The sequence below is a fragment of the Centrocercus urophasianus genome, unplaced genomic scaffold, assembly GCF_019232065.1.
Source record: "Centrocercus urophasianus isolate 14NV4802_14NV808 unplaced genomic scaffold, USGS_Curo_1.0 seq_11, whole genome shotgun sequence".
Classification (NCBI taxonomy): domain Eukaryota; kingdom Metazoa; phylum Chordata; class Aves; order Galliformes; family Phasianidae; genus Centrocercus; species Centrocercus urophasianus.
The window spans coordinates 66,405,724-66,422,968 of NW_024884253.1; the positions used below are offsets into that span (position 1 = coordinate 66,405,724).

Here is a 17,245-nt window from a genome sequence, read left to right on the forward strand (position 1 = left end):
CATAACTGTGTACTTATTAGATGTTAGAGCACACTAAACTGAACTGAATACTGTTTCAAGGCCAAAATAGGTCAAGGCCTTTCTTGGGAAAGTTTTGAGGCAATTGATTATTTCAATTTAAAGTGAATTTAAAGAAATTCCAATAAGAGATATTTTGACACATCTTATTTTGCAAAGTTTCAGTGATTTAGTACTCTCCTCCATGCTAATCAAGAAAGGAGTTAGTTTTGGAAACTCAGAATTGCTGGCAAGTTAATCATCATCCTCCAGAGAGCATTCAGCATATACATAGTTCAAGTATGCACCCCCTGTATCCCCTCTTCTATCCCCCTCTTTTCTCTCCTATCTTTGGATTCTAAACATTATGAAGTACACAAAAAGAGTTGGAAAAGATTTTAAATAAAAAATGAAACAAATATAATATTAGAGAGATTTGAACGTGTCAGAAACTTATTTTGTTAGAAATTCAAAATTCTTTTGAAGAACAAATGGCAAATAGGTTTCCCTTGAAGTCTAAGATTTTAGCAAGAGGAAGTATCCCTCACATTAAGAAGAATAATGGTGAGTGAATGAGAGAACGAAAACAAAGGGTAAAATAAAGACTGTAACACATTTGTTCCTTTAAAGTCAGAGTGCTTTGTTTTCAGATTGAATTGTTTGAATAGACCAAATAGCACTATTATGTGCTATCCATTTAGTTGCCAGTGCAAAGAGGCTTTTGATAAGAAAATGGAGTATGGAGGTTGTAGCAGCTAATGATCAGACACGGAGATGGCAGAAATCATCCTAAATTAATGCATTAAGTCTTCAAGCTGAAGAATGATACACCAATATCAAATACCATCTTTAAAGCTTATTATTTTAACCCTCCCTACAGAAAACAAGCAGAAGAAAGCTCACAACTGAATAGCAGATGAAGCACAACTAAAGAAGTCTCCAATTCTTCCAGAGACATCTTCACCTTTACAAATTCTGCAAAGTCTTAGGATGCCCCAAAGGGACATAGGGATGTACCAAAAAAGTTTGTCAGTATACGCATTGCCTTAAAATCTATAAATGCTGGCAGTAAATATTATTCTTACTTACAGCATGTTAATCACCCCATATAATTTGAAAGAAAAATTACAGGGTTTTCCAATAGTTTTTGACTCACCTCATAGAATTACACATAGAAGAGACAGACTTCGCTTTATAAACCTGTATTATATATTTTTTTTCCCCCTCGTCCATTGCCACATCAGCTAACCTACTGTGTTCATATGTGAGAGAATCAACATGGAGGCTCTTTATTTCTCTTTATAAAAAATCTTAGTTATATAGAGCTTCACTTCAAAATAAAACATACATGTGTTGTCATAGTGTTCTCTGAACTGCAGTTTAAAAACAAAATGTTTACACTTATAAAGCCTGCTAAAAAGTCTGTAGTATATGAACACATAAGTCCTAAACAGATATTCCAATGGATCACTTCAGGGTACAGCAGCTCCACTTGGTGGTGAATCTGTTCAATTAATTTCTTGAACAACTGACATTTGAGATTTTACTTACAATAATAAGGTTCTCTTTATTTTTTTCCCCACAGATTATGTATGAGCAGTGATTCTAAACTACTAACATCAAACTCAGAACTGTTGACACTTTCAAACATCTAACGCCATTAATTCCCATACGAATATCACACACAGTAAAAATACAATGCATAACTGCATCTGACAGGCCTTCAGAAGCCTCATCTTCATAAAACTGTGAAAAGTATTTTACGTGGGGGACTTTGTGTTCTAGCTGACTACAACACTACATAACATCTTATACATTTCCATGAAACAGAGGGAGACACTTCTATACAGTTTACTGCTGTATATTAAAAGATAACACTTCATAGGCATCTGTATTTCATATATTGTTATTGGAGTGGGGTTTTTAATTAATGTATCTTTCACTTTTCTGTTAGAAATACTGTCCAACACTGTCTGTCTTTATAGGTATAGGTAGTCATTAAAGGTAGTCACAGGAGAAATCGGTTTCACAAAGTGATGCTGAGTGAATTGCACCATCAAATAAAAGTAGTGTAGTCTTTGTATCATAAAAACTGACATTAGTCTCCTATCATCACCTGAAGTAGAAAAAAGGTGTTATTTTCAAAATGATCTATAATCTTGATGTTTAGAAGTTATAGTCCAGGTAAAAACAATCCAAGGAACACAATTTCTCACTGGTATGACTAGTTACACAGCTAAATTCCAAAGTGATGAAGTAGCATGCAGAGTCCCCTTCTCTGCTCTGTTTAGTGTGTGCATATGTGTGTATATATATATATATATATATATATATGCATAAAAATGCATGTATACGTAAGTGCTCATCTCTCTCTCCCTCTCCCCTCCTCCTCAGTACACACACAATATTCCTTAGAGATTTCCTGCAATGTTATGCGAAGTCCTAAGATTTAGATCTTTGCAATTCAAAAAGTATTTTCTGTAAAGTATTTCTTTTTCCTCTCCACAGAGCTATCTGAACCAAACTTTCGATCTTACAAGTTTGAAGTTCATTCAGATGCTAGACATCTAGGACAACAATAGCAGTTTTGATCAAGTCAGACACAAATTTTCTTTTGTTAAATGCAGAGAAAACTTTTTATGATTTATACAGTTCCTTGGGATTCACATCAGATTCTTGGCAAAAGTCATTGTTCTGGACTGGCCTTTTATTTTAATAGTAACAGCAAAAATACAAAGTATAGATTTTGGGGGTTTTTTTTGTTTGTTTGTTTGTTTGTTTTTGTTTGTTTGTTTTAAACAAGCTTCTCACAAGAAACTGTTGTGAAATATGACAGATACAATCAAAGGCAAATAGAAGCAAACACAAGATTCTCTAAAATGAGTGTGCCATTACAAAGAAAACTAGAAATACCTCTTCCAAGGTGGTGTCAGAAATGCCATAGCCAGTCACATGTAAATGGTGAAGGTTTTGATCTAAAGCCTGGAAAAGACTGTTAAAAGAGGTCTTATCTGCCCTTTCCGGAATCACATAGGTTAGTTCAGTCCCACTGTTCTCTTTCAAGAAAGCTTCTGGAATGTGAGTCTGTACAAATGACGTGACCCGGACAACATGCTTAGGATCCTGGATTTCAAACACAGAGGGCTATAAAAAAAAAAATCATACACACACAAACACACAACCCAACAAAAAAAAAAAAAAAAAAAAAAAAAAGTTAGCAGAAGCAAAGAACTTGATGGTAGAATTCATATATGAAAATCTCCACTGACGAAACTGCATCATCTAACCTGGGACAAAAAGACTACCTCACAGGAATAAAGAACACTGAAATTTCAGTTAAATCTTTAAATTCATCATTTTCAGAGATGTCCCTGTATTCTTCTAAGTAAAATACTCATAATAAATAATAAGAAAAATTATTAAAACCTTTTTTTGCTGTCTCTCTCTCATATATTACTTCCTGGCAGGGAAGAGTATGTCTAGAATATCCTTGGAATATAACCAACTATTACTTGGCAGGCACTGTTAAGTTTTGCACAATACATTTTCAGTATACCTTTTTTATGAGCGTTAGACTGTGTCCCTGGCCATATGTTTCTCTCAGATAAGAAGGAGAACCGTAGCACCTCAGTCGTCCCTGTTGCAGAATGGCAACGCGATCACTGAGCACCTCTGCCTCATCAAGATGGTGAGTAGTAAAGATCAGTGTGCAACCTGTGTCAGAAAGATTAGTACATCTACAAATCCTTGCTCCCACAGAAATAAATCTGCCTTTCGGGAAGATACTCTAACCTTGAGAGAATGTGTTTCAGGTCCCTTCAAAACATAGCCCAAGACACAAACAAAACCTCTATTCAAGATTTACATTCAGTAGGCACTCTAGACTCAGGTCTAAGCTATCTTTCCTTTTATTATTCGTAATGGCTTGACACTGCCTACTATAAGTTCAAGCTATTCTATAAAAACTTAACTTTTTAAAACCACACAACAGCAGTGTCTGTTGGATTATTCACTGTGGTTTATTACAGCTAATTGAGTGCTCACTTGCTGACAAGTCTTACTCCCCACAGTCCATTTTTCACCTCAAGGCACTTAAAAAGTTAATGTTGCAGACTGACTGATGAGTCTATCATCATCAGAAAATCGTCACTATACATATAGATATGTACAAAATGGGAAATAAAATCCAGGAAAAAGAAGGCTTTGAGAAGCAAACAAACAAACGAAAGACAATAGAAATTCTAGGAAAGGTCCACAAAACTAAAATGAACCTATTGGATTAGACATATTTCTGTGAGTTAAGAGGTAATTCTTGTTGTCTCACTTGGCTGCTTTTAAGTTTCCTGAATTGATTAAATGTTTGTTCTGAAATTAATGTATTTAGTTACCAAATAGCAATACTAATATTCAAACTTTTGTGTTTAAATTTATTGAAACAGAATTTCAGAATGGAAAATAAGGAACAAATAATGCATCTAAACTTTGTACCAGCTTTGTACTTCAGTATAACATCCCAAATGCTATGGCGGGAACATGGATCTACTCCACTGGTGGGCTCATCTAAAACAACAGTCTTTGAGTTTCCAATAAAGGCAATGGCAATCGACAGCCTCCTTTTCATTCCCCCAGAAAGGGCTCCAACAGGTTTGTACTGGTGTTGGGATAAATCCACATCTTCCAGAGCTCTAAAAAAGGAATATAGATGCTTGACCAAGTTTGGAAAAGCTTTCGGGTCATCTCACATCCATTCACTACAGAATGATCAAGAAGTTTGTGAAGGAAAAGTAACAAAACATACCTCTGACTGATTTTAGATTTTGGTGACAAAAATTAATAGAAAACAGAGAGCTTTATTTTCTACCTATGAACAATAATACCTGTCACTGCTGAATTATTCTGTAACAGTGCTGGGCAGGATAAGAATAATTTTGAAATTAAATTCAACAGAATAAATACTAGTTTGCTTATTGATTTAAGCAAACTCTAGATTATAGGCCCTTAAACCATGCGTAAAGATTGTTAGTTTCACAACTCAAACAGTGCATCAGTTTTTGCAACTTGTAATCAACTTTAAAAACGCCTGCAGTCATCTGAACATTTGAAGTAAACGATAGGGTAACACTACTTCTTGTAGCACTGCTTTATTATTACTGTTATTATTGTTATTTAAGAAATGCTTCTTTGAAGTAAACAGATTAACAATATCCAGGTAGAAGATCGGGTAACCTACTTGAAGCTGCTTAGAGGTTCTTGTATGAAGGACTGGGGGTTCCTTACACACACACACTGTGCGGCCCTTCAACTGTTCTGCGGTTGAGCAGGGTGTGGGCATGCACCCAATAAGTCAGCACTGAAGACCGCTAACTTACTTTTCATCAGACTGAATGTCTGGTCATTGACCAAAAAGCTTTCAGTTACTTTCAGCTTGGCAAACAAGATATAAAAGGCTCAATGGTCCTAAAGTAATCTCCTGAATCATTTGAGTGAACATGCAGATTAATTTTTTTTTTTGTAGTTGCTTTAGAGATATGTATCCAGGAAACTGATGATTGTTAATCTCTCTAAAAGCTGCCTTCTTTTTATTTCTTTAATGAAAAACTTTTTTTCTTTTTTTCCTATTGTTATATGAAGCATTTTATGCTATTTATAGTATTATTTTTTATCTAAGAGACAAAGCCTGCAGGGACCTGAGCATGCTTATGTGCCATTACTATGACAGGCTGCTGCTGCAATTACAGATCAGCAGACTAAGTACAATAAAATAAATTTGTATATTTGTATAAATTTTAACTAAGCACTATGTTTGGTTTTCCCTTGCTGTTTTGGAGAATCATTTATTTTGTTTCTAGAGAGGTTGCAGCGTCTCTTGCCAGAGGTTTTTCAGATCAAAATTTTAAACTAACAGGATTTTATAATAGCTACTAAAAAGGAAAGCCACCTTGCCTCAAATCAATCTGCATATGCCTAATTGTAGTCTCAAGAAAAATTCCATCAGTATGGCATTTCCACTGACATGTAGAAATGCCCAGCCCTCCCCAAAGGCTAGCAGGCATCACAAGGTAAGCAATATTTACAATGGCACACTATTAAAAGAGTATACATTTTGTTACTAATTTTCAGAGAAATGTAAGAGGAATAAAAAATAATGAAGTCAATGTATACTTAAGTGAAATCTCAGGGTGAAAACATCATTTTAGCTTCCACCTGCCTATCCAGCAACAGTAAGAAGGTAAGGCAGACAGCATGAGGTAGAAACCACTACAGCTGCTACCAGGCTAACTATCTCTGCTCCAATCAAAACATGATCATTTGATAGTTCAGTGTACCAGATTTTTAAACATTGACAGTTTCACTACAAATATATGCAAGAAAAGGCTAGAAACTAGAAAATCAATTTCAGAATGCAAAGTGTGAGAAAAACTCATGGAAATCAATCTTGCAGTTTCCAGTTACTTCTTTTTCCAATTTTGCTTTAGCACTTCTGCTTAAGTGTTTTGCAATAGATGACTGATTTACTTGACAACAAAGGAAAGAATTCTTACCCACTGACTTGCTGATTCAACTGTTCATTTGTCCAGCCAGGTGCCTTCACTGATCCATAAAGGAGCAGATGCTCTCGTACTGTTAGCATGTTGAACAGAATATCATACTGTGGGCAAACACCCAGCTCTGTCCTGATGGCAGCCAGGTCAGTACGTATGTCCTTTCCATTGATAAGAATGGTACCAGAGCTGGGTGGGTACAGACCAGTCAACAATGATCTGGTGCAAGAAAAGGAAAGAAAATCAGCATATAAGTATATCCCACACTTGGATACAGAGAACCCATCCATGGGTTCGAAGGGAACTGGTAGATGAAGCTGCCAAGACAATATCAATCATATTTGAAAGGTGATGGCAGTCTCGTGAAGTTTCCAGTGACTGAAAAAGGGGAAACATAACTCCCATATTTAAGAAGGAGAAAAAAAGAAGATCCAGGGAACTACAGGCCAGTAAGTCTCACCTCCGTTCCTGATCATGGAGCAGATCTTCCTGAAGGCCCTACTAAGGCACATGGAAATAAAGATGATGTGACTGGTGGTAACCAACATGACTTTGCCAAGGGTAAGTCTTGCCTGACAAACTTGGTGGCCTTTTATGAAGGAGGTAATGCACTGTGGATAAAAGTGGATAAAAGAAGAGCAACTGATGTCATCTATCTGGACTTCTGCGAAGCATTTGGCACTGTCCCACATGACATCCTGATCACCAAATTGGTGAAAAATGGATTTGATGGATGGACCACTTGCTGGATAAGGAATTGGCTGGACAGTCACACTCCGAGTTGTGGTCAGCGGCTCAGTGCCCAAGTGAAGACCAGTCACAAGTGGCATTCCTCAGGAATCGGTACTGGGACCAGTGTTACTGGACATTTTTGTAGGCAACACGGACAGTGGAATCAAGTGCACCCTCAGCAAGCTGGTAGATGACACCAAGCTGAGTGGTGCAGTTGACATACTAGAGGGAAGGGATGCCATCCCAGAGGGACCTGGTCAGGCTTGAGAGGTGGGCCCATGACAACCTCATGAAGTTCAACAAGGCCAAGAGCAAGTTCCTGCATGTGGGTCAGGGAAATCTCAAGCACAGATACAGGTTGAGTGGAGAATGGCTTGAGAGCAGCCCTGAGCAAAAGGGGAGTATTGACTCTCGAGAGACTCAACATGAGCCAGCATTGTGCACCTGCAGCCCAGAAGGCCAACCGTATCCTGGGTTGCATCACAAGAAGTGTGATCAAGGGAGGTGATTCTGCCCACCTACTCTGCTCTTGTGAGACCCTACCTAGAGTACTCCATCCAGTTCTGGTGCCCCTAATACATGAATGACACGAAGCTGTTGTAGCAGGTCCAGAGGAAGGCCACAAAGATTTTCAGGGGGCTGGAGCACCTCCCCCATGAGGACAGATTGAGAGAGCTGAGGCTCTTCAGTTTGGAGAAGAGAAGGCTCTGGGAAGAGCATTATAGCAGGCTTTCAGTAACTGTCAGTGGCCTAAAGGAAAGCTGGGGAGGAACTTTGTACAAGGGCAAACAGACAAGAGAAGGGGAAATGGTTTTAAAGTGTGAGAGGGTAGATTTAGACTAGATATCAGGAAGAAAATCTTTACTAGAAGGGTGGTGAGACAAAAGAACGCATTGCCCATGGTGGTTATGAATGCCCCCTCCCTGAAAGCATTCATGGCCAGGCTGGATGGGGCTTTGAGCACCCCAGTCTAGAGGGAGGTATCCCTGCTTATAGGAGTTGGAACTAGATGATCTTAAAGATCCCTTCCAAACCAAACCATTCTATGATTCTATGATTTCCTGAGGCACATCTTAACATCAGTGCAGCAACATCAGTGCAATTTAACAATTAGAGGAACACTGCTAATGCTTTTGGCTCTTTTTTTTTTTTTCCCCCTTCAAGATCTCAACAACCCTTCACTCCCTCACTTCCAGAGTCACTTTTCCCAGACAAATTTAACAGTCCATCATTTCTTTTTCCACATGTATATTCTCATTGAGGACTAATTTCTAATGGATTCCCTGTTCTACATCACTGGTTTTACTTAAGTTGATCAGAATTATTAAAAAATTAGAAATACACATACTTCTTAATTCAGATATTTTTCATTTTATTTCAGTCTCTGGTCAGGAAGCCTCCTGCAACAACTAGAAGCAAGACATAAAAACCCTTAAGGCTCCACATACTCTGTGTGACTGGAGTACCAGAATGGCAGAATGCCAGAAAAGAACACTTTCATGAGAGGTGCTCATCTCCACAACCAAGCACGCCCAAGCATGCTACTGACCAATTTCATCATGGTATCAGTGGCACAGAGAACATAATTCATTGCATTGCTTCTGTCATAGACATATTGCCTTCACATTTCACATGTTATGAGGAGTTTAAAAATTGAAGGATAATATTTATTTTAAAAATAGCATAAACAAAAATAAATGCAGGAAAGAGATAATAAAAGTTTTAAAGTAAAAAAGCATAGCAGAGACCAGAAGGGAGCATAACACCATTAACAGGCAAACTTACATAACTGTTGTTTTGCCAGCTCCATTAGGTCCCAAAAGTGCTGTTATTTGGCCTTTATGGAAGGTGAGGCTGAGGTCTTTAACGGCAGCCTTATGGCTATGCATGTGTTCTTTGGTGAGAGACAGTAACACAACACCAATCGTGGCTCCTTCTGTGCAAGTGCCTTTCCAGCCTGGAGGGGCTAAATCTGTAAAGGGAAGAGCAGAAGACCAAGAGGATCTTCAAATCTCAACACATATACAAAGGGAATAACAACTAAAACCATGTTGCCATTTACCAAAAACCTGAAAGATGTTCAGATGCTCTAAACTCACATAAGCTTAACCGAAATGAGAGACCCTGTACCAGCTAATATTTGCTAACATTTTGGCCAATTTGCAGTTTTAAGAAGCAGCCTAGCAGAATTACACCAGGCTGAGTGAATGCCCACAGACTTGTCACAACAAAGCTGTATTGTATTTTACTTCTGGTAGAAAAAAAAAAAAATCATTACTTTATGTTCATAAGTATATGAAATTTCTGTGTTAATTCTTTCATATGTCAATCAGTTTCAGGCATATAACATTAACATAGCATTAACAGGCATGGCCAATTAATCCTATTAATTTTCTCACTCAGTAAAGCAAAGCAGCTCTCTTTGAGCAGCACTGTATCCACTTCTGGGCTCTTCAGCTCGAGAAAGAACTTCTAGAGAGTCCAGTGGAGAGCCACGAGGATGATGAGGGGCCTGAAGCATCTCTGTTATGAGGAAAGGCTGAGAGATCTGAGTCTATTCTGAGCCTGAATAGAAGATTGAGAGGGGATCTTATCAGTGCTAATAAATACCTAATGTGTGGGAGTCAAGATGATGGAGGTAGGTTCTTTTCAGTGGTGCCCAGTGACAGAACAAGAGCCAATGGGCAGAAACTGGAAGACAGGAAGTTTGAAATTAACATGTGTAAAAACTTCCTTACTGTGAGAGTGACATTGCCCTGGAACAATCTACCCTGAGAAGTAGTGAAGTCTCCTTCTTTGGAGATATTTGAGAACCCCCTGGACAGTTTCCTATGTAACTTAACTGAGGGGAAGCTGCTTAGCAAGGAGGTTGGACTGGATGATCTCCAGGGGTCCCTTCCAACCTCTGTAAGTCAGTGATACTGTGAGATGGTTCGATTAATTTAAATATAATTCAAGTAGATACTCGGCACTGTTCTAACCATGACATAACCAGGTTCAGCAAATTGTACTGACTACATGACCCAAGTTGGCTTCATATACTAGAAGAAAAGTTTGGCACAAGTGTCTCTAATTTCCAAACATAATCAGTCAGTCACAAGCCCCATACACATATTATTAACATGTAATGTTTTACTGACAAACTGCAAACGAGGAATCTGACAGTAATATTTTTCTTTTAAACAAAGCTAAGTGTAACATTAGTCTAAAGAAACTGAACTTGTTCTGGAAGAGAATTATGGGAATAAAGATTTATGCATGACATACGTATATATATCTGTGTGATATTCATATCTATAAACTGAGTTTACGATTTCAAGAATTGATTTGAATAGACTGTGAATGAAGAGCTTTTTTCTCCTTCCACAATCATTCATAACTCCACACAGAACTTTTGCCAGAAACACGAGGCTATCTTCTAGCAAGGTATTACTGTGACATTACTGAGGTTTTTCTATTCCACTCAGCTTCTCCATCTTCTTGGTCAGGAGACTACATCTGTCAAGTATAGGTGTATACATATACATCATCACCCTTTTTACTGCATTCTAAATTTGCAAGCACATTCTGGAACTCAACAGGTGAGTTAGGTGAAGATTCAGCCTCAGACAATGCATCTTGGGCAAGCTTCAGAGGAATAGTTCCCTACTATTTGCAAACATTGTAATGATCACCCTAGGATGTATCCTGAAAGAAGAAATTCCAGGTGCATACCCAACAACCAGTCCTCTGTCAGCTCATCTCTTAAAAATCAGATTCACACTCTGGCACTTTCCACTGCCCCTGAACTGGCTCTTAACTGTGCTCTGTGGAACAAATGTCAGAATCAATGATGGGAAGCTTGTCTTCCATTTTGCTATTGAAATCTAGTTATCCAGGAACGCACTTATCCCATTATCAGTACAATAAAGCTCATTTCTCATGAAATGGAGCACATTTATTTGCATGCATGGCAGCATTAGAATTTGCGTACGGGCAGTTTAGGTTACAGGCATGCATCATGTATAAGAGTGTGGAAGTGAGACTACTTGATTGACAAAGCTGTATGCAGTAACCTGGGTGGCTTGAGTCAAAGATCAGCTCTATACTAGTAACTTCACAAGTTACTAGTTTTAACTCTTTACACAGTGGGTAGGGAAAATCCAACAGTAAACACTGAAAGTCTTCATTTTAAGTTTCAAAGACTATCATATCTCAATAAAATGCAATTGTTCCAAATTGCAGCTATTCTGGCACAATTCAGAGTGGTTCATCCACAAATACTTGAAAGAATCTCAAGACTTTCTGAAATTTACACTGTTTTAAGAAAGACCAGAACATAAAACTGTTGAATAATTCGGCTTTTTCATATATACTGCAATAAACTGGATCTTTTCCAAGCTACTGCAACTTCTGAAACAAAAATGACAATTCATCATGTTGTTCTAATAGGGAATATAGGAGGGGGAAGGTGACTTACTCCTTCACTCATAGTAAATGAAACGTGAAAAAGTCGAAGAGATCTAAATTTTAAGTAATCCAATATAAAGTAGAAGAACAGAGAAAACATTTGAAGGCAAATAAAAATATAATTACAATAGTATCTTCTTAAAAAGAAAGCTAAGAAACAGAGACAGAAAAAGGAGTGGTAATAGAAGAGGAAAATCAGAAAGGGAAAAAAGTGAAAGTTATGTTCTTTCCATAAGGAAGGTGGAGTAGAAGTGGAAGAAAATTCTGCTGCAGGAAAAAAATTAATAAAGCAAAAGACTCTTCAGATTCAGTAACAGTATAAAAAGGTATAAAGAACCTCCAGTTGTCCTAACAAAACAAAAAGGCAATACAGAGACAAGATGAATCTTAGAGATACTTATTTTACATATTCTTGAAGAGTTTTCATAAGCATTTGTATTTAATGGTTTTAATTGAACCATTCAAGTATTATATGTGATAGCAAAATTAACAGTATATATTGTTCATAGTATATAGTATGTAATGGAAAAGAGAAAGGTATAAGTTCTAAAAGTGTAAGGTATAGAACCAAGCAATATAAATGCACATTGATCAAAATCGATAAACAATACAGGAGAATATTTACTAAAATTCTGTCATGACTACAAACCTTTCTCTTTGAAGTTTTCACTGAAGAAAAACATGTTAGAATTCAGATAATGTTTTCTCATCCTCTGTAAACCACATAGGTTCTTCCAATAGGAAACAGTAAAAGGAAAGTACCAACAGTTCCTTAGTCCATTTTTTCCTACATGAAATAGTAAAAAAGAAAGAGTTGCAAAATTCTTTATTTTTTTTTTGTTTGTTTGTTTTGTTTTTGCATTTGTATATGGGCTAGTAATATCCTATCATTAAAAAGAGCTTGCTATAGCATTTAAGTAACTCTTAGATGAATTTAACAAATCTCAACGAAGTGGGAAAAAAAGTCTCTTGGGCCATAATACCCAATTCTGCTATAAAATTATGACATCTCAGAAATTCTGCACATTACACCATCTCCAAACCAGGTCTAAGGTGAGTGAGAATTAGGAGATTCGCAATATGTAGACACAATCAGTTGATCTTTTATTTTAGAAAGAATGGAAAGTACAACAAACCGCCTGCTATTGTAAACAGTTTTACGATAATCCCCTGCACCAATCATTATCTTTTCATCATTACATGCATAATTTAAGCAAATTAGACAAGATGAAAGACATTTATTTACTCAAACAGAACAGGCAAAAGCATGGCCTTTCACACAAATCAAACTTTGACATTAGCCGGTCCTTCCAAGTTTAGCTTAACAATGGCGTAACAAACTCTCTGGAGTTGCATTTCAGTGATACTGAATTGAATAGCAGGTATCGATTTAAGTTAAAATTTGTAACATTTGAGTGTACCTTCCACACACACCTGTCTACCAAGATCAATGTTTCCATTTCACCTAACAAATACAGAGTATCTAGGAGAAAATCTGACACATATCACATATCAGAGGAAAGAAACTTTAAACATTCAGCAAGGCATTACAGGGCTGGAACATCTCCGCTAAGAAGAAATGCTAAGAGAACTGTGGTTGTTCAGACTAGAGAAGAAAAGCTGTGGACGTCCCATGGCTTTCAAAGCCAGTTTGGATAGGACCCTGAGCAACCTGATACAGTAGGTGGCAACTCTGTCTCCACAGCAGGGAGGTTTAAACTAGATGGTCTTTAGGGTCCCTTCCAACTCAAACAACTCTATGATTCTACAAATCATCAGGTTGTTATTAGGAAGAATTTTTTCTCAGAAAGAGTGGTGAGAACAGGTTGCCCAAGGAAGTAGAGGAGTCACCATCCCTGGAGGTATTTAAGAAACAAGTAGACTTAGTGGTTAGGGACATGTTTTAGTGGGCAGTATTGGTGGTAGCTGGACGGTTAGAAGAGGTCATCTTAAAGGTCTTTTCCAACCTTAATAATTCTATGATCCTATATTTATCATAAACAAGGCTGATTACACAGTTGGCTACACAATCTAGTCTTTTTTTTTTTTTTTTTTTTTTTTTTTCTTTTTTTTTTTTTTTTCCAGTACTATTCAATACTTACTGAGAAAAAAGTCTTTCTTACCAGTTCCTAAGTGCAATTGGGCTGTTTTGGCTCATAAAAGCCTTACTTGGAAAAAATACATGGTTTTGTTTTAGTTGTGTACAATGAAGATAGCCATCTCCATGAATTCCATTCAGTAATTGCACCTATAGATGCTACAAAAATATCAAAAGAATTCTTACCTACAATAATATTGCTGAAATACCAGCCACCTACAGAATACAAAATGGAGTCGAAGAACATTATCCAGCAGGTACATCCAAAGGTCATGTATCCTCCTTTCACCATTGGCTGGTACATGTTATTCCACTGAATTCCTGGTAGTTGTAGTAACAGCAATAATTTTTAAAGGTCAAAGATAAATAATTACAGAATTAAAGATCACAAACATCAAAAACATACACTTCTGGGTATTTAAGCACTGACAGAATAAAAAGTATGTAATAACAGTAATCACAATGAATAGAAATAAATTGCTATGCCTCTCAAGCCTCTGTTTAGAACAGCAGGTGACACCGCTACTGAGAAAATGCAGAGAAGTTTCAGTAGAAAGGCTATTTATAGAGCTTTAGATGGCCCTTAATTAAGCAAAAGAATAACAATTATGATTGACAAAATCAGGTGCTGACTTCTTCAAAAAAACTTTTTGGACTTCAAAAAAAGTTTTTTAGCATATATTGCTGATATTACAGGTAATGGGTTACACAAAGATTTTACAATATTAAATCTGAAAACTGTAAATTTAACTGAGAGGCAAGCATTTGGGTGCACTGAGTGTATTTAGAATTAAACTGAAACTACAAGCTTGCTGAATAATTGCTTCATAAAAGTGCTCAATTGCAAAGACATGAAAAGAAAAAAGTGGAAAACTTCAGCACCACAGAAAGCCATCATATTTGTGAAAGGAAAAATAAAATAGAAGTAAACAAATAGTAGCATTGTATTTTTCCTCTTAAAAAAAAGGGGGGTGGTGGGGAGGGGAATGCTACTTTCATTTGCAGTACAAAGGGTCATGATCCTGGTTCTGCAATCTTTTTCTCCTGTTCTAAAGAAGAGCACTTTGGCTTTCTTTACAGCATATTTTGCCCTTTCTTTGATAAAGAAGAATCATTTTGATGGAAGTGTCCAGTGGAGATCTTCAGTATTTTCTGCAAGAAACTTCCACTCATCTACCTCTGTATAATTATGACATTTTCCCAATACTTAGTGGTTTGAAATATGTATTGCTATTAGTATCAATCCACCTCACTAATGACAAAATGAAGAGATTACATTTTTTTCTATACTTGGCTTAGGGATTTACAGGTTCACTTGTGCTTAGCAAGTTTCCAAAGTACTTTTTCTTCCTAGGACTTAAAGATAGTGCAGTGTTCTCATGCATTTCTGCACCCTCACAGTACTTTTAAGGGAAAATTTCACTACCTGTCTCTCATACAGTCTGGCTGAGTACAAATAAGGTTACAAAGGAGAAAAGTACAGAATATTTTACTAACCAAAGGTCATTTTCTTCTACTTTCTGGTGCATAGAGGTTAAACATTTATGCTAGCTTCACACTGATAGTGAACAACTTAGATTGTTCTAGCCCTGTACCATACTGTTTACATCAACCTCTACCATGTTATGCACAAGTGCACGTGTGAACCCACACACATCTTCCTCAAAAAAATTATCTGTAGAAATCCTTACTGGAGAACAAGTGTTAGGAGATGTTACTGACATCTGTGAGGATTTTCAATCATTTGCATTGCAGTTCTAAGAGCAGTTCTAAGCCCACTTTCATTTACTGATAGGAAGTGGCACAAGCTTAATTTGATTTTCAAGAGGTCCTAAAAGGCTTTTCTCTTCCACTATGAAGTACCCTGTTTACTTGCGATTAAAGATCTTTTTTTTCAGAAAAAAATAAACATTTCCAACTCTAATTTTTTTGAAAGAATAATATATATTTATTTATTTTTTTACTAGGTGGCTTACCTATTTCTTGGCCCTCAAAGAATGTAATGAAAAATACTCCTTGTCCAAAGGCCGTTGTAGAGAGAAGACACTGCAACACCAGAGGAGAAATAGGATATGAGCATCAAATGATTCATTTACAACTGCTATAAAACTTGTGAAAGTAAAAGCAAGTAGAAAATAAATAGGCCTCTGTTTCAAATAAATGAGTGGTCATTATTCCTTTTACATTTTAACACTATTCTCCCACATACCTCAGTCATATCTGCACCACCTTAAAGAGCTCCAATTACCTAATTATCAATAATGAAAAGTAGTACTTAATTTATTGCAAGTTTTAGACCACCATAAATCCACCACATACTGAAAATATGTAACATGTAGCACTATAGTAGCCTGTAAAGCAATATACTTTCTGCAGTAAGAGCAGTGGTTTATGCATTTTTGTAAGATCAGAATTCAGCAAGAGACAGAGGTAGCAGGAACATGTGCACAGGATACCTGCTGAGATAGCATTCTTCTGAGGGAAATAATTTCCAAGAAGCAACGTAAATTAAACATGCAGTATGAAAAAAAGTAAAAAATGAAAAATTACCAAGTTCAGTGACGCAATATAAAATGAAAGTAAGATTGATCATCAATGTAAAAACACTGACAACCTTGAGAAGTCTGATGGGAAAATTCAAAGCATTAAAAAATTAGTAAGCATTGTTCAAAGATAAAGTTCTATAGTTTGAAAGTGAGATTAAGGTTCATTTTATCTCCTGTTTTGAAACAGAGCAATTAAATAAGGTTTCTGTAATATTTAATACAAAGGCACTCATCCTGTCAGCCATCTGAATAAATAATGATGGCATAGGCTGCTACTTAGAAAAAGAAACCATCAGTGCCATGGATTTCATGTTAATTCCCATTAACTGAGTCCCTGCCTCTTATATTCTCAAGTTTCTACCATCTCACTTGATGGCCTTTTCCCTCTCTTTAAATTCCATCCCATTTTTCACATGCTGTAGCATGATTTCACATGCTGCTGCAATTGCAGCACATCCGAGTTATTTTGCAACAGCAGTGATTTTTTCTGTGCAAGATATCTGATGTCTACTTTTCTCTCCCTATGAGAGAGAAAATGACAAAATAACAAGAAACTGTGCCTTTTTATGCTTCAATACTGCAGTCTTGCATCTGCACCTACTTTTATGCAAAGAATTGATATATTTTATCTGACCGATTGAAACAGAAAGTACCAAGCAGAAAAACATTTTCCATTTTTAAAATACTGTGAAGTGTTCCATCATCTTAATGAAATTTTGTGTGTCTATCTTTTAAAGGAACAAAGCCATAAAGTGTGAAATACAATTTCCATTTTATGTTGATTATATTTGATGTCCAACTTGGGATATGGTACATTAAGACAGTACAAAGGCATAAAACAGCTTATAGCATACAAAAAAAAAAAAAAAAAAAAAAAAAAA

The 17,245-nt window shown here is 36.6% G+C and overlaps 1 protein-coding gene across 1 annotated transcript in view; it reads right to left on the minus strand.

Annotated features, from left to right (window-relative positions):
- Positions 1–17,245, minus strand: part of ABCA13 (ATP binding cassette subfamily A member 13) — a 161,931-nt gene that overhangs the window by 78,098 nt on the left and 66,588 nt on the right. The window contains exons 33-40 of the mRNA XM_042839232.1: positions 15,795–15,864; positions 14,005–14,139; positions 12,370–12,507; positions 9,057–9,243; positions 6,540–6,758; positions 4,486–4,682; positions 3,554–3,711; positions 2,911–3,141 (exon numbers count right to left, since the gene is read on the minus strand). Of these exons, the coding sequence (XP_042695166.1) occupies positions 2,911–3,141; positions 3,554–3,711; positions 4,486–4,682; positions 6,540–6,758; positions 9,057–9,243; positions 12,370–12,507; positions 14,005–14,139; positions 15,795–15,864 (1,335 nt within the window). The remainder of the gene's footprint in view (positions 1–2,910; positions 3,142–3,553; positions 3,712–4,485; positions 4,683–6,539; positions 6,759–9,056; positions 9,244–12,369; positions 12,508–14,004; positions 14,140–15,794; positions 15,865–17,245) is intronic.